At 47.8% G+C, this 23,747-nt stretch overlaps 8 protein-coding genes across 8 annotated transcripts; 4 read left to right on the top strand and 4 right to left on the bottom strand.

Moving 5' to 3' along the window:
- Positions 1-151: 151 nt before the first annotated feature.
- Positions 152-1,097, top strand: J7337_003464 (uncharacterized protein; the record flags this gene model as incomplete). Its single annotated transcript, XM_044821180.1, has 2 exons — positions 152-308; positions 358-1,097. The coding sequence occupies 2 exons, from the start codon at positions 152-154 to the stop codon at positions 1,095-1,097; spliced, it is 897 nt and encodes a 298-aa protein (XP_044682513.1).
- Positions 1,098-3,443: 2,346 nt separating this feature from the next.
- Positions 3,444-5,409, bottom strand: J7337_003463 (uncharacterized protein; the record flags this gene model as incomplete). The annotated part of the gene is made up of 3 exons (XM_044821179.1): positions 3,444-5,145; positions 5,207-5,258; positions 5,298-5,409. The coding sequence occupies 3 exons, from the start codon at positions 5,407-5,409 to the stop codon at positions 3,444-3,446; spliced, it is 1,866 nt and encodes a 621-aa protein (XP_044682512.1).
- Positions 5,410-7,113: 1,704 nt separating this feature from the next.
- J7337_003462 (uncharacterized protein) lies at positions 7,114-8,664 on the bottom strand (the record flags this gene model as incomplete). The annotated part of the gene is made up of 2 exons (XM_044821178.1): positions 7,114-7,141; positions 7,253-8,664. 2 exons carry the CDS (start codon positions 8,662-8,664, stop codon positions 7,114-7,116), a joined length of 1,440 nt encoding a protein of 479 aa, XP_044682511.1.
- A 605-nt stretch (positions 8,665-9,269) lies between these two features.
- J7337_003461 (uncharacterized protein) lies at positions 9,270-11,118 on the bottom strand (the record flags this gene model as incomplete). Its single annotated transcript, XM_044821177.1, has 5 exons — positions 9,270-9,548; positions 9,701-9,987; positions 10,038-10,453; positions 10,506-10,847; positions 10,898-11,118. The coding sequence occupies 5 exons, from the start codon at positions 11,116-11,118 to the stop codon at positions 9,270-9,272; spliced, it is 1,545 nt and encodes a 514-aa protein (XP_044682510.1).
- Positions 11,119-11,788: 670 nt separating this feature from the next.
- On the top strand, positions 11,789-14,092 carry J7337_003460 (uncharacterized protein; the record flags this gene model as incomplete). Its single annotated transcript, XM_044821176.1, has 1 exon — positions 11,789-14,092. One exon carries the CDS (start codon positions 11,789-11,791, stop codon positions 14,090-14,092), a length of 2,304 nt encoding a protein of 767 aa, XP_044682509.1.
- Positions 14,093-15,729: 1,637 nt separating this feature from the next.
- J7337_003459 (uncharacterized protein) lies at positions 15,730-16,926 on the bottom strand (the record flags this gene model as incomplete). The annotated part of the gene is made up of 1 exon (XM_044821175.1): positions 15,730-16,926. The coding sequence occupies one exon, from the start codon at positions 16,924-16,926 to the stop codon at positions 15,730-15,732; it is 1,197 nt and encodes a 398-aa protein (XP_044682508.1).
- A 1,614-nt stretch (positions 16,927-18,540) lies between these two features.
- Positions 18,541-20,513, top strand: J7337_003458 (uncharacterized protein; the record flags this gene model as incomplete). Its single annotated transcript, XM_044821174.1, has 6 exons — positions 18,541-18,855; positions 18,920-19,309; positions 19,363-19,468; positions 19,518-19,836; positions 19,891-20,020; positions 20,067-20,513. The coding sequence occupies 6 exons, from the start codon at positions 18,541-18,543 to the stop codon at positions 20,511-20,513; spliced, it is 1,707 nt and encodes a 568-aa protein (XP_044682507.1).
- An 896-nt stretch (positions 20,514-21,409) lies between these two features.
- On the top strand, positions 21,410-22,754 carry J7337_003457 (uncharacterized protein; the record flags this gene model as incomplete). The annotated part of the gene is made up of 2 exons (XM_044821173.1): positions 21,410-21,702; positions 21,761-22,754. The coding sequence occupies 2 exons, from the start codon at positions 21,410-21,412 to the stop codon at positions 22,752-22,754; spliced, it is 1,287 nt and encodes a 428-aa protein (XP_044682506.1).
- Between the last annotated feature and the right edge of the window lie 993 nt (positions 22,755-23,747).

Genomic DNA, 23,747 nt, shown 5'->3' with positions numbered 1-23,747 from the left:
AGACACCGTAATCTCGAAAGCCATACATACCGTGTCTGTTTACCAGTAATGCAAATGGTTCAAATGCCATCATCCCCAGTCATTCGATTGAATGAATTTCTGAACTTTCCTCCCTATCATCAGCATAATTTTCTTCATCCAAGTAGTAACTATGAAAGCCTATTTACTTGCAATCTCTTTCCTCGTCGGTAGCTGTTTGGCGGTGACTCCCGAAGCGGTTTATGGAGGTGGCTTCGATCATGATAAAAATGACACCATTAAGCTGCTTATTGCCAATGGAGGTGCAGGCCAAAGCGGGTTGATCAAGGGTAAAATCCTCATGCAAACAAGCAGGGCCATGCTAACGGAGATGGCCAGAGCTCGCGAATGCATACATCAAAAGCCGCGTTGGAGACGGCGAGAAACCATTCCAGGTGGGATGGATCAAGAGCGACACGACGTACAGCATTCAGTATCTCAAGACGGGTGAGGCTGATGTCGGCATCACGTACAACCCAGCCGCGGAAGAGATTGCCATCAAACAAGGCATCGCCAAAAGTCCAAGCCACTACGCTTTTCGAGACCACTTCCTTCTCGTCGGGCCTAAGGATAATCCAGCAAACATCTCCAAAAGTGATGACATAATGACCACATTCGTAAATCTCCATGAAGCGGCTGAAGGCCCTGCTACTGAACCTCCTGTTAGGTTCCTAAGCTGCTATGACAAGTCTGCTACCAACATCAAAGAGACGTTGCTATGGGCCGGCATAGGTCAAGTTCCTTGGGCGACCGCCTACTCAACATGGTATCACCAATACATTGCCTTCCCGATCCAAGCTTTAACAGCTGCGATTATCCTCCAAGAGTACACCATCACCGACCGGGGCACCATCTTGTCCCTAGACGCAGACCTCAGAAACCAGACTGTTATTTACAAAGCAGGGACTGATAGCGCGGATGACCCATTGCTGAATCCCGCCCATGCGTTAATTAGTGAACAAGCACCCAATGGTAAAGAAGCAGCCGAATTTATCAAGTGGCTTGTTAGCGACAAGGGACAGAACGTAATTGCAGGGTTCAAGAAGGATGGGCAGGTTCTGTATTCCAAAGCACCGTGAGCAAAAGACTCGGGAGGATGGGGCATGCTTGAATGCTACTTCTACGGTGCGCCAGTTTGATAGCAGAGGTACTTCTTAGTGTATAATATTATCGCTTGCAGCTATTGCCTCCATGTTTGAAATGATATTACAGTAGGTTCCCCACATCTTCTAGTTCACCAGGCAAATGAGATTTCTGGGGATGACCAGGCAACTCGATCTCATCGTCCATGACACCCCACCTCGCATAAGCCTACGATGCCGTCCTCGATTTGGACGCCGTCATGTTCGAAGAGTGGCCCACGCTTGACTGTTTCGAGTTGGACTCTTGACTTGCCGTGTTGGTAGTTGATCTCGATTGCATGATCAATTTCTTTAGGCCAGGGAGGCAGACAACGATAACTGCAGTCGCCATTTCGGCCATACAGAGGGCATCTTTAGCGCAATTAGTATCTATCAAAAGCCCTGAACTCTAAACGTACTACCAGATGGGTAATCAAGCTGATAATCTGCTGCGTTGCTGATGATGAAGCGAGCGAGACTAGCTGAGATCGTGATTGCACCAAGGGAAAAGACGCCGACAAGGCCAAGTTTCTGCTCAGTGCGCAAAGTCAGATGTTTGAGAATGAGGAATGGGAAACAGAACACTTGGTATTTGTTAGTATACTCTTGTTTCTTGTAAGAGCTTTCAGTCCAGGGATCAACTCACATATTAGATCTGTTAAAAAGTTCAAGCACCACTGAGTCAGAAAATTAGGCAGGGAGTTCCAGGCGGAGTTCAGCTGGTTCTCAACTGACCTGGAGGAGTTAACCCTAAGTTTTAATACAACAGGTTCAATTCTAGCAGTCTTACCAATTGTCTGATATCGGTCTCGCTATCAGAGTGTTGATTAGGACTGATATTGTCATGCAACAAACAAGGTATGTCGTGATTATATATAGTGTTACTCTCAAGGATTGGAAGACATCGGGTATGAGATACCAATAAAAGGCGAGGATGGAGAGTTTCGGCCAGTAGATTCCTGTATCGAAGAAGTATTCGGCTACCCAGACTATCTAGAGTTGAGGACGAATGAGCTTGTGACGGCTAGAGCTTTCGGAGTCAATTACTTTCTGGTAATCGACGCTAGGGATAAGACCATCTCCATCCGGGGGATGGCGAACCAGAATGAGCATAGAGAGTGTCGAAGTTATAAGCCATCCCAAAGCGAAGATCCAGCCCATCCATGCAAAGTACTCGGAAAGAGAGAGCCTCTTCCCCTCATAGTAAAGCCTGGTCCAGCTTCGAAGAATAACTGTAAAGAGTGATAATCCCAGTAACACTGCTTGGATGGCCTGTCAAGATGTCAGTATAAGGCGCTTGGCCATAAAAGAGATAGGGACAGTGAACACACTATTCCGACTGATATGAGCATTTTGCTTCTTTGCTGAAGCCAGTCGCGCTTAGAGATCAGTCATTATCGTGTTTCAAGAAGATGGATCAAAGCAAGATGGGGCATGAGGGCCGGCCCGGAAATAATATTTTGTCTACACGTCAAAGCTTTTGTCGCGTACGTCACTGTGTCCAGAACACTTGATGCCAAATGCAAACACATTCCAAGCGCAAGCCTTGATCGCTAATAAAATGTAAAATGGAGTGGCGCTCGACGCTGAACATGATGCTGGGGCCTTGAAAAAGGCTTGGAGAAATTGAGCTTTCCCAAAGTAATGGCTCGGCCTGGCATAGGAACGGAAAACTAATATAGAGCCTCTTGTTTATGATGGCAACATATTTCTGAGCAGTTTAAGATCAATCGTTGCACTGAGGTTTTATTGCTTTAGCATAGTCTAACTAGATGCAGCTCACAGAGGCCAGCGTAATCGGATGCACGGCTGATAATTGATACTAAAATGCAGTGGCGTAGCGCCATCGTTCCTCGCTCTCTCCGATATTGATGTCTAAGTTGTAGGCTAGAATTGTTATTTGCAGTTGAGATTTGTGGCTGTGAGCTTATTCCAGCAGAGAGAACCTAGTTCCTCGCTTTCGGTGCCTGTCACCACTTTACCTACCCTGCAGATGTACAATGTAAAATGGTTGTAGATTCAAGATGTTACCGCTGAATTGGTACCCTTTGATACAGATCGGCAATTAGCATTTTGCACGTAAGTGTTAGGTTCAAGAAGATTGATAACGAACGATCTAACGAATGGCTGAACGAGCAGTCTAGTTTTAAATGGACGAGAATCAAGTTCCCACTGTTGGCCGCCTATATCATGCTCTTATACCATGCATCCTCCCTCAGTCCATCCTCTGTCAATCAGGTCCCTTTGAGCCCCGACTTTCGATACCGAATACTGGCGCAGCCATGGAATCGCCAATTGATGAACCTATGGGTTATACTTAAAAATATAACCAGTGGTGCGAAGCTGGTAGAGTGAGTCTCCTGCCGTAATGTAGGTAGAGGTAGCGTTTGCATCCAGTAGCTTCCAGCCAGTGATAGGCGTGCCAGTATATAGCCAGATAGCCCCCCAGTTGTGAAGCTGATAGAATCCTCCAGCTCCGGCAGCGATCTGTATCGTCCGAAAGTTGTTATCTAGTTGCCTCCAGCCGGTCATCGGAACGCCAGTATATTGCCGGATATTTCCATCATTATCAAGCTCATAGAGGTCAGCATTGCGTGCCACAATATCCTTGATCCCTGAGTCTGAGGATCTCAGCTTGTCCCATCCAGTGAGGGGCACTCCATTGTACTTCCAGATAGTGCCGTCATTGTCGAGTCGGTAGAGATTTCCACCGGAAGCGGCAATTTTGAAGGTATTCTTGCTGTTGCTCAACTGTTGCCATCCAGTTAAAGGAGTTCCCATGTATTTATAGACGAAACCTGATTCGTGGAGTTGGTATAGGTCGTTACCGCTGGCTACGATGTCGAGGGCGGCAGGGTTGTTGTCTACCAACTGCCAACCCGTGACTGGAGTACCGGTATATCTGAAGATCTCACCAGTATTGCGAAGCTGGTAGAGATTACCCTTTGATGCATCAATCTTAGTGGTTGAAGCCTTATTGCCCAACAATCGCCAACCGGTAATAGGGGTACCTGTGTAGAACCAGATCAATCCAGAGCTATGGAGCTGGTAGAGGTCGGAGCCGTCAGCAACAATACTGATAGCCGCAGCGTTATTGTCTAACAGCTGCCAGCCAGGAGTAGTCGTGGACGTACTCGAGCTTGAAGTGGTGGCAGCTGCGACCATAGACGTACCGGACTTTGAAGGTGTAACAGGTGTTTCCGCAGTCATACTGAAAGATGAATTTGGAGATGGTATAATCGGACGTGTACTCGTAGCATCTTCGGTCGTGGAATCGGGCTCGTCAGTACCCCAAATTGTGATTTCGGGGACATAAGTACTGATAGACCCTTCCTGCGTAACAGTAGACGTGACGGTTTGCGGAGTCGGAGCAGTTCGCACGACCGTAGTGGTGAGCCCCTTGGTAACAAGGACAGTGCTAAGGCGAGTCCAAGGGATGGTATTAACCTTGGTAACAGGGATAGTATCAGTCTTAACTGTAGAAGAAGTAACAGTCTGTACTACAGTAACTGTATTAAAGTTTGTGATAAAGACAGTAACCGGCTTGGTAATAGTACTGGTTGTATGCTGAGTTCTGGTTACACTTTGAGTTCCTGTCGCTATCAAAGTGGTCAAAACTGTTGAGGTAACAGTCTGACGTGTCGTAGAGAGAGTAGTCTTCTTCTTGTTGATCGTTACCACCTTGGTTGTCGTCATTGTAGCTTGGATAGTCGTGGGGTTGGCAAAAACGCTGAAGGTCTGGCGAGCAGCAGGTTTGGTGATTAAGCAAGAACAGGCACTGCTGACGACACTGGGCGTTTTGTTGGGCAAGAAGCTTGGCACTGGTGTAGTCTTGGCAGCACGCTCCTGTACTTCCCGCTTGACAGGCTGGGAACCATTCTCGAGAAACGTTAACGTCTGCTGGCTGTCTCCATATACGAAGGTTTTACTAACCTGGTCTGCAAAATCACAGGACATATCATAGTTTGTAGCCACCTGTTCCTTGTTGGGCTCAATTGCATCTGATCTAAAATTCAATTAGTTATAAATCCAACGATCAGAGACAAGGTCAAAAGAGAGCTACTTACACTGGCTCGCTATAGCAGTAACAACCAGTAGAAGTAAAGCCGAAACCGTAAACTGGAATTTTGTCCTGTTGGTCTAAGCAATAGCTCTTACAGGTAGAGAAGCCAATGTTAGGAAAGGGATTCTGGTGGAAAAGAATATATTCGGAGGATTTGACATAACCTCGAATTTTGCAGTAAATCGTGGCTGAATTCCCGTAAGTCATTAGATCAATCACTACCAATAGAAGAACATACTTGGGTCCGAGGTTACTACTGGAGCAGATGCCCTATGTATGGTTAATTATAACTTTCCAGAGACTCATCGCAGCCCAAGCTCACGTAGTGCTATATAAGTGATTATTAGCTTTAAACATCAATGTGCATCGTATGTACTTACGTCACCCAAAGGGTAGTTTTGCCAGTGATAAAATTGGTCAGAGCATTGGTTACGAGCTTTGTGACTGTAGTATTAATATTAATTGTAGCAGTCGTTGTAGATGCTACAGTGACGGTCTTGCTGCTGTGAGATGTAATTGTGATGGGCGTTGTCTTTGTTACTGTGTTAGTGACTCGCTTTGTTGCCTGGGCTGTAAATGTCTCAGTTATCGTATCCGTGACAAGGGCAGTTTTGGTCAGTGTGATTAAAGTTGATCCTCTTTTTGTTGAGGTAGTAAAGGTGCTAATAGAGGATGTAGTCAAAACGGTAGTGAATACAGTTGCCGTAGTTGTTGCCAGTGCGGTCTGAGTGGAAGTAATAGTTGAAGTAGGAGTTATAGTGGTAGTTGTAGTTTTTCGAATGTAGGTTGAGCAGAATGCAGATCCAGCAACTGCATTACTCTTGAAAGCTTTGTTGTCGGGGTCTGAAGCTTGGCAAAATAGCCCTATGGCGAAAAAGGAATGTTAGTCAAGTTCTTTCAATCCGACTGTGCTTATATACCTGCTCTTGGCTCCAGAATGTCTCCTCTTTCAAGGCTACCAACAGCTGGAAAGGCGCATACCGATGTAATGAAAAGCAGTAGTAAAACTCTCTTTAATACATCCATTTTAAATAACGTAATTTATAAAATAAATATTCAGTAAACTTTAGTGCAATTAAAAAGCAGAGTTCATTTGAAGAAAGGATATATATATATTTACCTAAAATGCTAAATGCAGTGCCCTATGGAATGTTCAAGTAATACCTACTTAGATTAGGGGGCCTAAACCTATCTCTATTAATCATAATGTTAACCCAAAGCAATGCAAAAACACCTCATGTCCTGAACTCAGCTTGGACTACTAAACCGGGCTTGCAGAACTAAGAGTCTAGACTTTGACCTTATCAGAACTGAAAGTCTAGCCCTTTTAATTATCTATATCGTTGTCTCATTACTGGATAATTAAGTTTCTAGTTCATTGCTTAGAGGAACTAGCTGCAGAGCGGGACAGGGGATTAATGCTAAATTTGTTAAATATTCCGTGACCAATTTCTGTTCCGTTTTTTTTCCCAAGCCCGTTCGGCGGATCCGGCCAGTATTACTGAAATAGACTAAGACTATAGGTTTGGAATATCCTCTAGGCAGGCCCATTTGCTGGCGCCACAAAGATGACAGCGTTGATGCGTCTCTACTATATCGTGTGTCTCGCCAATTGGTCAGTATGACAGGAACCCGAATCCCTTGAATATCATTGCAGACATCCAAATGTCTCCAGATGCTCTGTATGCCTCCATTCCTTGATTGACGATATGGGTCTTCTGGCTAGAAGCTTATATTTTCACCGAAGACTTGGTCGCCCAGTTGTAAGGATATCGGTCCATGCCAGCCCATTTGTGGCTAAAGGCTTGCAAGGGAGGCATTTTCTCTTTGCGTTATAGGTCACCACATTCCATCCGCCTGGAATGCAGGCAGCGCTACGAGACCCATCCAAAATACGGCGAGGACGGACAGTCACGGGCTTGACTTGTAATCAGACCACCTGTTGCAATCAGGTTAAACACTAAAAATCTTAAAAGCGTTACTATCTCAATTCTTGCTAATGAGATGATTAAGAAACGCCCCAAGGAAGTACCCAGACCTCTTAGCATACCTCGTCTTATCTTCAGACTCAAAATCAATCCACGTTGCACCAAAGCGATCTGAGAAACCAGCAGCCCATTCCCAGTTATCAGTAAAAGTCCACCCAAAATATGACTTGATTACAATACCCTCCTGTGATGCCTTGGCGACTTCTGTGAGGTAACTCTTGTAAAAGTCAACCCTGAAGGAGTCTTCCAAAACATCGTCGGGACTTTTTGGCTTCCAGCCATGCTCACCCTGCGCCGTAGTACCATTCTCAGTAATGTAGATGGGTATGCCATAGCGGTTCCAGATCCAGCGGAGTAACTTAGCCCAGCCCCAGGGAGTAGTTCGCAGCCAGTATGTGTCGCTCATGGGTCCTCGCCATTCTCCTTTCTTATTCTCATCAAGCTTTTCAACATTGCCCAAGTGGTCATTAATATCAGCAGGTCCGTCGCGATGACGGACGTAGAAAGCTGAGTACGAGTTCATCCCATAAGACTCTGAACTCCCCAATACAAGCCTGCTTTCTTCTGGTGTGAATCTCGGAAGACGGTCACCTAGCTGCGCACGCATTGACTCTGGATAATCACCAGTCTTGTACAAAGGGTCACCGAACCAGGCGATCTCAAACTCTCTTGCTCGTTCCGAAGCTTCCTGGTCTAGCGGATCATCGACATCCCATGGCTCAGACCAATTACCATGAAGGGTAATCATGATAATGCCTTTTTGCTTGGGTTTGAACTCGCGCTTATACATGTCGGCTACGTAGGCATGCGACACAAGCTCCGTGTGACTGACGATGAAGGGTTCTGTGCTGCTGTTCCCTTCTTCATTGCGATCACGAAAGCTGGACCTTCCTGGAGCGTGTACTCCAGCGGCATAACCAGCGAGGGAATAGACGCCAGGCTCATTGTATGTGATCCAGTTCTTGACACGGTCGCCGAAGCGCTCAAAACATACCCGGGCATAACGAACAAAGTCAGGAGTGTATGCATCCTTGTTTAGCATTCCCCCATAACGATCTTCTAAAGCCTGAGGGATGTCCCAGTGAAAGAGCGTGACGAATGGAGTGATGTTGTTTGCAAGAAGCTCGTCGATCAGTCGATTGTAGTATGATATACCCTCCTCGTTGACAGGGTCATCTTTCCCGCCCATAGGGATGATTCGTGACCATGAGAGTGAGAACCGATAACCTGTGACTTTGTACTTGCGAAGCCACTCAACATCGGTCTTGTAAAGATCATAAGACCTGACAGCATCGTCACCAGAACTGCCATCCTTGACCTTGCCTGGAATATGAGCAAAGGTATCCCATATCGATAAGCCTTTACCGTCCTTGTTCCAAGCGCCTTCAACTTGAGCTGCCGCTGTGGCAAAACCCCAAATGAAGTCACGGGGCAAGGCACCTTTGATGGACTCGTCAAATTGGTGAGAACACATTTTTAGTGACATCATTGCCACTGATGAAGGAAAGGAAGATGGCTAAGCTAAGGTGAAGAATTGGAAAAAGGACAAATGAACACTCAGGACTCGCAGATAACAGCCATTTGCAGAGAGGGGAAGCTGCATAACTAAGGCGGAGGGGCGATATTATCCACGAATCAGCATGCTTGTCTCACGCATGTTGAGAGTCTACAATAAGTCATTTTCTGGAGGAGCTTGATCCAAGTCGCTAAATTGATCCAATTTCGGGTTGTGGGAGAGATCTACGAGAGCATCTATTGCTGCATACTGTCTTTCGTCTTCCAGCAAAAGCAAAGCGCTTTTTCTACCGGCCCGCCTACCCATTTATCCACTGTGCAGATCACCCGCTAGCTCTGCATTTACTGAGCTACAGCTGGAAATGGAAGGAGAATACGTGGAGTGCATGGTACATGATGTGATATGCGTTCGTGTGACAAATCGTTCGCGGTGCATATACGCGTATCAGTTGACAGTTACTCGCAAAGAGGCTAGGGTACCAATTGCTCATTATTGCGCCCTGGTATGCCAGACATCGGAACTGCGCGGATGTTCTTGACTGAGATGTACGGCTGTGACTAAAGCTAAGCTACCATGGGATTGTTGCGAGCCTGCCTCTTTTCCTCCTTGATCGAGGCCCATTTGGCATCTGCGATCTTGACACTCAGCTTGGTGGGGTTAGTGTTCTTGGTCTCAAAAATGTGGTCAATCTCCTCCAGATTGAGCTTTCCAGTCTCTGGGAAGATGAAGTAAGCCACGACAAATTGGATGAGGTTGTACGCAATGTACACCGCCCAAATCTTATATCCAACTTTCTGGATCCCAACTGAAATGCCGTAATTGTGGACAACGCCAGCAGCGCCCTTGTAATGTCATTAAATGAAAGATCATTCTTGCGCACGGAAAATACCTGGAACATCGTGTACAGCGCCATTCCCTTTGCTCTTAAAGGCAGAGACAACAGTTCAACCGGGTATAAGTTGTGCATCGTCGCTATAAAAGACGCACTGCAGACTTGGAAACAATAAATCCAGACAACAGTGAGATAAGATAGGTATCTGTCCCCTTGCACATTGACTCGCCAACTTGTAATTGTGACAGCGGTTTGCGCAATGATGATGCATATCAACCCCGTAAAAATGAGAGTTCGTCTGCGAAAGTACTCGATGATGTAGGCACCGAAAAGAGTGAAGACAAAGTAAGTAGCAGTCAGACCTAGTGTGATGCCCAAGACGTCGAGCTTCTTGGTGATTCCGATTGTTTGGAGCGCTGGGTCCATGTAGAGACCAATGATGCCGCCACCTAGAACGAGTCAGAGAGAAGGACCATATGAGTCGGTGTTCGAGGCTTACCATTCCACTGCTGGAAGATCGAGTAGAGGAGAAGGACAAAGGTTCGAAAGCCGACAGCCTTGGTGAAGAAGACCCGGAAGTCCCATACAGCACGAAATCCAACCGCCGAAGTCTCGATGGACTCATCAATCTGAGCAATCATGATTTCAACAAATGGGTGGTTAGGGTCTTCCGAAGAAGTAAAGTACTTGGAGATCATGGTGCGAGCCTTTTCTCTTTGGCCTTTCATAATCATGTATCGTGGTGATTCGGGGCAGAACCAGTAGATAGTGACGCACACGAAGAATGGGAAGATGGCCTGGATAAGAAATGCCACTCTCCAGCTCCAGTTACTTTCCCAGTGAGTAAACCCCATCATGATACCGACGATAGAAAGAGAGCCAACCTGGAAGAAGGCACCAAAGATTCCAACAATACTAGTCAACGTATTATTGAGCAGTTCAAGGAGGGGCATGGGAGAGGACTCACTGTCCACGGATGTGAGGGGGAGCAACCTCTGCAATATACTGTGAGCTCGTGCAAAGAGCAGTACCAAATCCAAGGACAAAGCGACCAAACATAAACACCTTGACATTCGGGGCAAAGCACTGAATGAGAGAAGCCACAATAGTGAGAAAACAACCGAGAAAGTTGACGCTGCGACGACCAATCTTATCCGCAAGACTGAGGAATGGAGCGCCGCAAAAGTTGCCGATGGTCATGAGCGCATTGATGACACCGAGGGTTGAGCCGCTGTTTGCGAAGCCGAAGTAGTCATGCCAATAGGTGTTGGAGTTGATACTACTAATGACACCCCAGTCGATACCATATCTTCACGAATTTCAGCTCAGCATAACGGTTCGATCGGCTTAAGAACTTACGCAGCTTGATTAAATCCCATAGTAACCATGATGAGAAATATGCGAAAGCCAGCTCTGGACTTGAGAGACAGAGCTTTTCGAGACTTTGTGATCAGATGGTCTTCTGTGATTCGCGCTGTGACAATTTCTTCGACAGCGACGCCTGATTTGTTTGCATCAGCTTGGACATCCTGGTAGATGTTATGGCGCTCGAAAGAGGCTCTTCGGGCCTGGATTGGCATATTGATATCTTGTATGATTGTGCTGGTATTTTATAAACTCAGGAACATAGCAATCCTAAATTATATAATTTGCTGCTGGACCTTAGATCGGCTTTATATAATGTCCAGCGATCGCCTTCTATGCCGCCATTGTCTCGACCTAGTTAGTGCACTTATTTCGAGTTGAGTGCGGCACAAGAACATCGACAATCCGATCGAGTGCAGACCGCATCCTACAAAATTTCAATCACACCACTGGTAGACTTCGCTTCCTCTGTTTGGTAGGTTCTGATCAAGGCCCAATGCTGCATGTATGTGCGTGATAGTTAGCTGCAGTTTGTGAGATGTCGGCTAAAATGCCTCCAGTTTTTAAACCACTCTCGACTCTGGGGCATGTGGGTACAATCGTCAACTTAAATAATAATCCCTCCAATAACATCGCCGAGCCCGTCGTTACCCCATGGGCCGTTCATCCGTCCGCGTGGGTTTGTGGGGTTAACCATCCTCTTTGGGTCTAATCCATCATCAATCGGCCCTGCTCGGCAAACAAAAACACCCAAGAGAATCATCAAGTTTCCCCTCATCAATTAGTCTAGTCCCAGCATCATCATCATCCCATGCGCCTTTTCCACCATCAAGCGCCATGAATCCATCGCGGCAAAACGGCGCGCATATCCAGTCATCATCCACAATGGACCAAGGCGAGCCTGGCGACGCAGACAAAAGCATGCTCTTGCATTACGCCGCCCCCGCATCTTCGTGGTCTGAGGCTCTTCCCATTGGCAACGGGCGGCTGGGAGCTATGGTCTACGGGCGAACGTCGACCGAGCTGCTCCAACTCAATGAGAACTCTGTTTGGTATGGCGGCCCGCAGGACAGAACACCACGCGATGCGCACAAGAGTTTACCTACTTTGAGACAACTGATCAGAGATGAGAAGCACAAGGATGCAGAAGATCTTGTGAAAGAGGCGTTCTTTGCCACGCCATCAAGCATGAGACACTATGAGCCACTGGGCCAATGCAAGATTGAGTTTAATCACGAAGAGAGTGAAGTGACCGATTATACGCGGTATCTTGACCTGGAGACTTCCCAAGTCACGACACTTTACAAGCACAACGGTAGATCATATCGCCGCGATATAATTGCCAGCTTCCCGGATAGTGTACTCGCCATCCAAGTTCAAGCATCCGAAAAAAGCCGCCTCGTTATAAGGTTGAATCGACTGAGCGAGAACGAGGGAGAGACCAACGAGTACCTCGACAGCATCTTCGCGCAAGACTCGCGAATCATTCTCAACGCAACACCTGGCGGCGCAAACAGTAATCGTCTGTCTCTCGTTCTTGGAGTTTCATGTAAGCCAAGCCATGGGAGTGTTGAGGCGGTTGGAAATTGTCTGATTGTAAACGCGACCAAATGTGTTATTGCCGTTGGGGCGCATACCACGTTCAGAAAAGAAGACCCCGAAAGGTCCGCTCTTTTGAATGTTGATGATGCTCTTCAAAAGCCATGGGAAACCCTCGTCCGTCGCCATCGATGCGATTATACCAACCTTTTTGGCCGAATGTCCCTTCGGTTATACCCTGACGCGAACCACCTACCAACAAATAAGCGGATCATCAGCAACAGAGACCCAGGCCTAGTGGCACTTTATCACAATTACGGTCGATATCTGCTCATCTCGTCAAGCCGAAACTCTGAAAAAGCTCTACCGGCAACATTACAAGGAATATGGAACCCTTCCTTTTCACCGCCCTGGGGATCCAAGTTCACCATCAACATCAATCTCCAAATGAACTACTGGCCAGCCATACCATGCAGTCTAATCCAGTGTGCTATACCACTCATCAGCCTCCTTGAACGCATGGCGGAAAGAGGCAAGAGAACAGCCAAGATGATGTACAACTGCAAAGGATGGTGCGCTCATCACAACACTGACATATGGGCTGATACGGACCCCCAAGATCGGTGGATGCCTGCTACTATCTGGCCGCTCGGGGGAGCTTGGTTATGCACCGATGTTGTCAGAATGCTCATATATCAGTACGAGCCCACGCTGCACTGTCGCATCGCCCCAATCCTTGAAGGCTGCGTTCAGTTCCTTCTTGACTTTCTGATTCCATCAGCTTGCGGCAGATACTTTGTCACCAACCCATCCTTGTCCCCCGAAAACAGCTTTGTGTCTCATTCAGGAGAAACAGGCATCTTCTGTGAAGGGTCCGTGATCGACATGACGATCGTGCGCATTGCGTTTGAGAGTTTCCTCTGGAGCATCAGTATACTCGACCCCGATCATCCACTAAGGGACGATGTCATCGCAGCCCTCGATAAGCTCCCTCCCATGTCACTCAATAAGGATGGGCTCATACAGGAATGGGGCTTGAAGAATCACAAGGAAGCTGAACCTGGACATCGCCATGTATCACATCTCTTTGGCCTATATCCCGATGACTCTATCAGTATGGACTCGTCGCCGCTCCTGATCAAGGCTGCGAAGAAGGTTCTCGCGAGGAGAGCGGAGCACGGAGGAGGGCATACAGGCTGGAGCAGGGCATGGCTATTGAACTTTCACGCTCGTCTCAGAGACTCGGAGGGTTGTGACAACCACATGGATCTGCTGTTGAAAACATCGACTTTACCAAACATGTTAGATAATCATCCTCCATTCCAGATTGACGGCAACTTTGGCGGATGTGCTGGGATCTTAGAGTGTCTGGTCCAATCTACGCTAAGATCTGAGCCGTCACGACAGGTCGTCGTGATACACTTGCTTCCGAGCTTACCGTCATCTTGGGCAGGTGGGAAGTTGACTCACGTCAGGGCTATGGGAGGTTGGCTTGTTTCACTCGAGTGGAGGGCAGGCATGCTCGTAAAGCCTCTAAAGGTGGAAGCAACTGTGATGCAGGCTCCAGACGCTCTCATTGTATTTCCCAACGGGGACAAGGTTTGTGTGTCAAGTAAGAAAGCGGGCCAACAAAGTATATGGAATGAATAACATGTCTTGATATCGAAGATAAGAGATTTAATTAAATGTCGCCTACCTTTATTGTCTTGAGCTGGCGAGAATCTCGAAAACCTGACATATCACACCTGTGAATTTCCACTCCAAACCCAGCGTGAAATAAGTGTCGGTCAACACAAGAGCCCTCTCCGAACTAAACGACGCCTCCACAGTCAAACACGAGTTGTCCATCATTCTATATTGCGTCCCAACCTGTATACTCAGAGACACGGCTCAGACACATGAAATGCACTGGCGTCTAAACAAATGTCTTAGAAAACAGTAGCTCTTCCTGATCCAATTACCCCTTGGGCTGTCGAACAGGGGATGTCTGTCACTCCATCCTGTATCTCCAATCGACCATGAGTCCGTGACTTAGGATTCTGATAGAAATTTGCATTCCCCCGCTGACCACTTTGTTTAACTAAAACAGTCAGCATATGGAGCTTATATTAGATAGACCGTGTAGGCCGTTTGTTCGCATTCCATTGACGTCCAGCATTAGCTAAAAGTGTTAATAGATCAAACTCCTCATTCAGTCTTGGAGCTAGCCATCGCGTTTAGGCCAGCCTCGGAAGCTCTAAGCTTTCCACGGAAGGTAGAACTCTGAACTGGCCGTTCCCGCAATTTCTTCGCAACAAGCATATTCTGTGGTAGAGGTTTCGGCCAGTGATTGGTAAGTGTCTAATCCGGAAGCTAGATATGTTATTGTGACTCTGAACTTAGGTAGGCCTTACCGTGGAGCGAATAGAACCATTAGAGTCACGGTTGGAACGCCTGCTCACGCCACTGCCCCGGCTGGCTCTTTGCCTAGACTTCCCTTCCGGAAGCCGTTGGACGCTCCAAAGAACGACTGGTCCCAATCTTTGGCGCCTGTATCTTGGAGCTGCTTCGTCTTTGCCTCCACCATGATGTGGCTTATCCTCTTGCTTTTGGACCTGAATCGTGACGGGCTGCGGGGTGGAATCCCAGAACCCATAGCTTGGGCATACGCGCGACTATTGAGCCCCCCGCCGCCCCCGCCGCAGCACATATTGGCAGATGATGATACTGTAAAATATGAGTAAGGTAGGTGAGTGTGTGTTTTTTGGAAGTGGAAGTTATATAATTTCTTAGTGAGGAGAAGGGAAAATGAGAGATAATGAGACAAGACGCAGTTATTTATAGTCTTCTAACTCTAAGGACTTAGATTTCTCTCTTTAAACTTTTATCTAGTCTCTGCATAAGAATTTCAGCTTATCTCCATTATCCTAAGTGTTGTATATATCAGCTCCGCTGCAGCTCCTGAAAATAGGTCCTTATATAGCAACCTTCTAGACTAGAAGTCCTGACCTCTATCAAGTGAGTCTAGGCTTTAGGTCTAGGTCGCAGATCTCAGTTACAAATCTAAACACATTATTGCAACTTACACATTCTGCCAGAGTAGTTGAACAATTATTGCGCTCCATACACATCCTCCTCCGCGTTCCCGTTTGGAGTCTGAGATCGAGGTAACCGCTACTCGTAGAAACAAAACAAGTATTTCATTAGATAAATAGACAGCTTAAGCAATAGAGTTCCGGTGCCAGGTCACCCACGGATTCAATGTAATTAAGCCAAAGCACAAACAGAGTCAGATAACACGTGTCTCATCAAGGGCATTTGCCTAACATCCGCCCAACCATAACAATTCTCATAACAGTCTCAGCACTCTCACGGGTCAATTTCTCCGCTTCCAAAACCGCATCATCCAAGCTCATTGGTCGCTGGATTATGCACGTAAAAGCATCGATCCCGATATCATAGTTCACACTGGCTCCCTGTCCAATCGTACCAGCGATGGCAATCACCGGAAGTCCATGTTTCTTGGCCAGTCTGGCCACTTCTGCGGGGATCTTTCCCCTTGGCGTTTGATCGTCAATGCCCCCCTCTGCAGTAAGTACAAGATCGCAGTCATCGAAGATACTGTGCAAGTTGATGTACTGCATAATAACCTCATATCTGGGTCTGAGTGCAGCTCCTACCAAGCGCAAGCCTGTTCCCAGACCCCCCGAGGCACCACCTCCAGGAGCAAGTCGGACGTTTTTGTCGCAAAGGATACCTGTAGCAACGTCTGCCAAATTCTCCATGGCTAGACTAAGGCGGGCGGCTTGCTCTGGGGTTGATCCTTTCTGGGGACCGAAGACATTTGCCACTCCGCCTGGTCCACAAAGCACGTTGTGCCAATTCATAGCGACGTCAATTTTGGCATTCAAGACACGCTTGTCTACTCCAGTAAGGTCAATGGAACCAAGTTTCAAGAGCGACTCGCCACCACCAGCCAAGGGGAGGGCACGTCCTCGGGTATCGACCAGCCTTGCCCCGAGAGCTTGAAGCATCCCCGCGCCACCATCACACGTCCCAGAGTCGCCGCATCCAACCAGAATGCGAGTGGCTCCAGCATCAAGCGCAGCAAGAATGAGTTGGCCAACACCGAAAGTTGTTGTCTTGCCTGGATTGCGACGATTAGGTGGGACTAAGCTCAGGCCAGCAGCAGCAGCCATCTCAAGAACCGCCGTGGTTGGTTCATCGTCTTTGCGGCCCAGGAGGCCAAAGAATGACGTGACATCTTCCCCTACGGGTCCAACCACGTGTACGGGGTGCATTGACCCCCCTGTGGCTGTGACAATGGCCTGGGTGAAACCTTCGCCTCCATCAACCAACGGAACTTTGCGAACTGAGGCATTAGGTTCTACGGCAAGGATCCCGGCTTCGATACAGTCTGCAGCCTCATTGGGCTGAAGGCTGCCCTTGAAGCCAGACGGACAGACAAGAACTCTCATACTTGGCGCAGCGACAGCGGAACCCATTGTCATTATGTTCGTGCGAATTTTGAGACTGAGTACGTAATTGAAGAAATGATAATGAAGAGGGATTGGCAGTGTATAAACGATAGGGTTATTGTAGCGAATGGAAGCTTGCCAGCTAAAGTTGTTTAGAGCGAATGTGAAGATGAGGCTGTTGAGTGCTTTGAACCGCTTCTTTCCTTGCCGGGTAATGGCATCGTTATATAGATCAATGCTTCACTGACTATCGCCATGTTTCCAATGCCCATTGACCACATTTAGTTTACTGAATGGTTCCATCCTCTCACTCAGCCTCGACAAAAAGAATGCACTAGCCTGCACCGCAGAAGGGACATGCCCCAGAATAGCAACAGGTCGTCTGCCGCTCTGTCTTGAAACCAACTTTAGCTCAAATCTGCTTTTCTGTAATGTGCTTGCGTCACGCGATCACACAAGACCCATGGCATAAATAGAATGCATCGATGTGAAGATTTGCCTCAAAGATCTATCAGGCGAGTCGAGATAAGGGACGCGTCATTCATCGCAGGGCTGGGGAGATCGTCACTGGGCAGCTCGCTTATGAGTTTGGCATGTCAGAGTGCGGAGGACAATGGAAACTGTGACAGGGATAAAATTTAAGCTTAATTCAAGGTCTCGTGGCTTGAGTGGGCAATGCCGAAGTTAAACGTCATCAAGGTTGCCTGCTAAAGGCGCCGGCCATTGCTTGGCCCTTATCTAACTTCCGTGAACCATGCTTCTGCCAATCAACAAGAGACACGCCATGCACAAAAGGCATATTTATAGAATAGCCATTAGAGTAGATCTTTGGCTGCGAGAAGCTCACAGAAGCTTGTTTGCCGCTGTCGAGTTCGCACTATATACTTTGAGGCTATGGCTTGTGAGTCCTAGAGTGAAAGCGAGAAGTCAAAATTGTAAAGACTGTCAATTAGAACTTGCGCACAAATTGCACTCCAGGGCTAGGGCTCTGGAGCTGAATGGCAATTAACTCGGCATGTTGAAATATCCCGAATCTCGTGGCGTGATGATGCGCGATATGATTTCCATCTTCAGGTCTTGGCGATGCTGCTTGAGCAAATGAAATGGCCGCAACCCAACCAAGCTAAGTGAAACGAAACTTCTCAGCCACCCCAATTACGACCACGGACAATTAACAGCTGAAACGATTTTCATTCACTGTAATCACTCAATCAGCGACACGAACAATTTTGGAAAGACGCTTAGCGGTACAGTGGTTGGGACAGTAGCCTCATCAGTGACGCATTCAGGCTGTGTAGTCATGACAGCCTTTTACTGCCACCAAGTCGGTAACATGATGCGGAATGCCGTGATTTGGGCGAGCTGTTCTTCTCTCTTATGCAAGCTGTGCCTTTATCTTTGCAGATTTTAGCGTTAGTTGCTAAGCATGGTCAAGACACAGCCTCTTACTGTGGTCGAACGCTCGCAAAATATGAAGATATAATTGAGCATCTCAGCCCTCCTATGATAGTATCCAAGAAATCAAACTACACTCGCTTACTCATTCTCTCGTTCCATCATCACTGTTTGTAGTGTATACAGGCCCCCCCAAACGACGTTCGTTTCTTTGCCATTGCCCCATTCGGTATTGTCCTACCTGCAATGAGCAAAACCAATACTCCAGCACTCTCAAGAGCTGGCTCCCGTTCCTCTCTTTGGAGGTCCTGGAGTCCCATGCTCGAAGACTTGGCCTACTACGAAAAGTCTCGTGAGAATTATCCTTGGCTGATACGTGATCACGACCGTGACATCAGCTATGACTCGAACCGTTCGAGTCGCCCGAGGCCACTGGCGTCCCTTGCGGAAGACCCAGATGTTGCAAGCCAATCAGACCAATCAGCAAAGTCGTCTGAAGACTTGGAGCGCCATCCAGTCCCAGAGCCCCTTCTCTTGCCTCAAGATGAGGACCCGAACCTGGTATGTTGGACTCCCATCTCAACCATCCTTTTAGTTTGGCCGCCGACTGTTGACACATTCTCAGGTAACGTGGGATGGCCCCGATGATCCTTCTAATCCACGCAACTGGACGAAGCGCAAGAAATGGCTCTCGACTATTCTTGTCTCATGTTTCACATTCATCTCTCCCGTCTCTTCAACCATGCTTGCACCAGCCTTGCCAGATCTGGCCAAAGAGTTCAAGATCTCATCTGACTTTGAGACCTACCTTCTCATGTCCATCTTCCTTTTAGCTTATGCTATTGGTCCATTCTTGCTCGCCCCCCTGTCAGAGATGTTCGGGAGAGTTGTCGTTCTTCAGTCTGCCAACATGTTTTACCTGATCTTCAACACTGTATGTGGCTTCTCGAATACTAAGGAGCAGATGCTTGTCTTTCGCTTCTTGAGCGGTCTTGGTGGCAGTGCTCCTCAGGCGGTATGCTCACCAATACACAGTTCCTAATTCATCATTACTAATTTGGGACCTAGCTTGGCGGTGGTGTGCTGAGCGACTGCTGGAGAAAGGAAGAGCGCGGAACTGCGACCGCCATCTACAGCCTTGCTCCATTTTTGGGACCTGCTGTCGGGCCCATAGGTAAGGTATCTTGACTCTTGACAATACCCTGAGACTAACATACTTCAAGCTGCCGGCTACCTTACCCAACACCTGAACTGGCGATGGATCTTTTGGGTAGTCTCTATAGCTGATGCTGTGGCTCAGATCCTCGCGTTCCTGTTCTTGCAAGAGACTTACCCACCCAAGATCCTCAAGGTCATGGCCAGAAAGCTCCGCAAGGTCACTGGTAACAGACTCCTCCATACCGAGTTTGAGCAGAGAGATCGATCATTCCTTTCATTGCTTTTGACCAACTTGAAAAGACCTTTCAAGATGCTGTTCACTCAGCCAGCTATTCAGATCACGGCCTTGTACAGGGCGTATTTATATGGTCTTATGTATCTAGTGTGAGTGCAAGCTCTGGATGTCCGTCATACTATCGCCAACTTACGCGTCGCTAGTTTTGCGTCCTTCCCTATGGTCTGGGAACAACAATACAACCAAGAGCCGGGTCGTGCCAGTCTGAACTATGTCTCTCTCGGCATTGGGTTTGTCATCGGGCTTCAGGTGTCCGGTCCCCTGATTGACAAGGTATTTGACCTCCTCCCATCCTATGGTCTTGCACTGACACTCCAAGGTTTATGCAATGCTCAAGACTCGGTATAACCACCCTGGGCGGCCTGAGTTTCGAGTACCCCTAATGTTCCCAACTGCGCTTGTCACACCAGCAGGTCTCGTTCTATACGGTGTCTCGGCACACCTGAAACTGCACTGGATCATCCCAAATGTCGGAACAGCAATCTTTTCTGCGGGGCTCATTCTGTCGTTCCAATGTGCTCAGACGTATATCATTGACTCCTATGAGCGATATGCCGCCAGCGCTACCGGAGCAGCTGCTTTTGTGCGTACCATGGCTGGCTTTAGCTTTCCTCTGTTTGCGCCTGCTATGTATCAGCGTCTTGGGATTGCGTGGGGAAATGGCCTGCTCGCGGGTACAGCAATGTTGATTTGTCTTGTCGCCCCCATTGTGCTTTGGCGATATGGAGAGTGGATTCGAAGGAAGAGTCCTTACTGTGCAGGATAGAGTCGCCAATTCTTCGCTTTGAATCTGATTTAAATATTCTTTTGACACAGCCTTTTAATAATTACTTACAGCCGTTCCGCCTGCCGACTCCGAACCTGCTTCACTTTTCGAGTCACCACAAGGAAGAGCATCCACCAAAAGCCTAGCATCGTTAGCACAAATCCCATTTGTCTGTAAAGCTGAATATTACATCTAATAGTTTTGGTAGGCAGGTGCGGCTGCATCATTCCCTCAAGCATCGTAGCCGAAATTCCTTCCGACCCATGATGTATGAGCTGACGTGACTAACCGTAGCATTATAGGAGATGTTCCTGGGTGTCTAATGTTCGAAGGTGGCCCGAGAGATTGGTCAGCTAAAATGCCGTTTTCCTGTCATTACAGCGCTTGACCAAAGACGAGTCGAAGGTTAGATGGGCTAAGACATAGTAGTGACTGTTAGCAGTTTAAACCAGCAACCAAGTTCAACCGCCGTAATTTCAACCGTAACAGGAATGCAGTTGAAGCATTATCCCTGACATATTCTAGATTCCACCAAATTGTGGCTGAAAAGAGGGGTTTTAATGGCTTCCAACGCTGCAAATGGCATAGCCTCTCGCTAAAAACAATACTACAGAATCAGATTCAGAAACTAGGCATTCTTGTCATGATCTCCATGGGGAGATAAGAACACGGGAACAATAAATGTCTCATATTGCACCATGCCGAACAACCGTTACTGTAGGTGAGGTTTGCGTTGGAATGCTACTACACTGATTGCATGCAAGACGTGCACAATGCCACCAATTGATGGGGAACCTTGGTGTATATAGTCACTCCCCAACCTGTGTTCGTGTCGCCGACAGTTGATCTTTACATTCGCTTCCTGTCACTCATTCAATTGATCATCAATCTTCATCATGCGCCTATCGTCAGGCCTCCTCCTGGCCAGCGCCTCCAGTGCGTTTGGCCAATTTACCCAGTTTACTAGATTTACAAACACCAGCACCTCTGCTGTCGCGACCTCAACCTCTCTAACTGAGTTTGAGACTTCTTCTGTCCCACCTACCGCGAGCATAGAAACCACTCCCACCAGTGTCGAGAGCACAGCTTCATCTTCAGCACCAGCCTTTGCACCAATTGTGCTCAATCTCAAAGACGCCATCTTGGGCCCTGGTGCTTCATTCTACCCGCCACCAGACGGCGATACGATGTAAAGATGACCCACAAGTTATCAAAATCGCAGTAGCTCTAACATGTCTCGAATCTAGTCTCATGTCTCCTGTGGCTAGTGACTCTGTCCTCAGGCGTCGCGCTGGTCCTGTTCCTTTTCCGGTTATCGCCCCCTTGGTTCTGCCCAATAATGCAGTTTCCACTTTTAAACAACAAATCTCTTCAGCCATAGCGTCTGCTTTAAGCATCGGCGTCTACAGGATCCCGATAACTAATGTCTCGTGCGGTGGCGCAATCGTTTGCACCAGTGGATCCAGGAAGCGGGCCGAAAGTAGCCCTTGTGCTTTCCAAGTTATCGCCAATGGTGAGGTTATCCAGATTCAACCTATCCCCAAAAGCTTTAGCGGCAGTATTGAAATATCTACCAACCCTTTCGTTCTGCAACTAGAGAACGAATTGAAGCTCCAACAATCTTGCGGCGATGTGATCGTCCCTGTAGTCATTGAAGCGGTCACGCTCCAAGATGCTCAGGGTGTAACTCCAACTCCTATCCCTACACCCAGTGTCGGTGTTCCTACAGGTAGTGAGACTGGGTCTTCGAGCGAAACCAGCGGCGCAGAGATTACTACCAACTCCGAAGGCGAGACCATCTTCCCTACTGATACTACTACTAAAACCAACAGTCAAGGCTTCACGACCAACTCGAACGGCGAAACTATCTTCCCTACTGGAACTGTTATCGCTACAAACTCGGAAGGGGCCACTACTAACTCAGACGGTGAGACTGTCTTCCCAACTGAAACTGTTACTGGTGTCAACACCAACTCTGAGGGTGCCACAACCAACTCGGAGGGAGAGACTGTCTTCCCTACTGGCACTTCTACTGGTACAGTTTCTTCTGCCTCTTCAACTTCTACTTCGATTGCTGCTGGTTTTCCTGGTGATGTCGGCGGTTTCAGTCTCTTCGGATGCGCAGGATCTACCGCTGGATTCCCTACCTATACCCTTGCCGAGTCCAGCTCATTGATGGGTCTAAATCTATGTGCTAGCCTTTGTGAAGGGCGTGCTCATTTTGGTGTTCATGATACGTGAGCATTATCCTTGTACTCCAAAGGCGTTTCTAATAACTATCCAGTGCTTGTTACTGCGGCGATATTTATGACTTTGACAGTACTGTCTTTTACAACTTGGACCAATGCGATATCGAGTGTCCTGGAGACAAGAGCCAATTCTGTGGAGGTGAAGTCGCGAACAAACTTCGAGCCCGCCAGGTCGTCGCTAGCAATATCCTCCTCACACTTTACGCTAGAGCCAAAGCTGTTGTCTCTCTTACTGAGTCTGTCGCCCAAACGGTAACAAACCAGGAGACCATTGTTACCACTTTCACCACTGTCGTTAGTGGTGAAAGCATAGCCACTGAGGTCGTCACAGCCACTCTGGTATGCGTTGGTGGGAAATGCCATTCAAGCAACTCAAACAACGTTGCCGTCTACATCTTCATCGAGGTGAATGGCAGTGATTGCGACGGTCAATGGGTTTATATCTCTGAGCCCTGCCCTGGTGGTCAACAGTACGTCCCCTATTCCTGCTCAGACGGCAAATGCGCTGGCATCAAAATTTACAAGCCTCAACCATGCCCGGATTGGTATAATTACAAGTCTTATTACGTTCCATCCGATTGTAGCAAATGTGCTCAAGGAAAGATAAGCTATCAGCCTTGGGAGAAGTCATGGGGCACGCCTGATAACTGCAACGGCCAAGTCCCTGTCTGCAACACACTGGAATGTCCTTCTCAACAGGGCGTTGTGAGACCTCACCAAGGTATCAGCTGGAACTCCACTATTCCTCACGGGGGCTCCGGAGGAGTCTATAAACCCAGCCCCAATGGCGGTTCTAATGGGGGTTCAAGCGGGGGGTCCAGTGGAGGCAACGGCGGTAGTTCGAATGGAGGTTCCAGCTCTGGTTCTCAAGGATACACAGAGGGTTCCGGCTCCCCAGGTTCTGAAGGCTCTTCCCCCAGCACTGTACCTGTTGTCAGTAGTGCTATCAAGCAGGTCTCAGGTGTATTTTCTCTTCTTGTCGGAC

The sequence above is a fragment of the Fusarium musae genome, chromosome 3, assembly GCF_019915245.1.
Source record: "Fusarium musae strain F31 chromosome 3, whole genome shotgun sequence".
Classification (NCBI taxonomy): domain Eukaryota; kingdom Fungi; phylum Ascomycota; class Sordariomycetes; order Hypocreales; family Nectriaceae; genus Fusarium; species Fusarium musae.
This window is presented reverse-complemented; position numbering and strand designations above follow the sequence as displayed.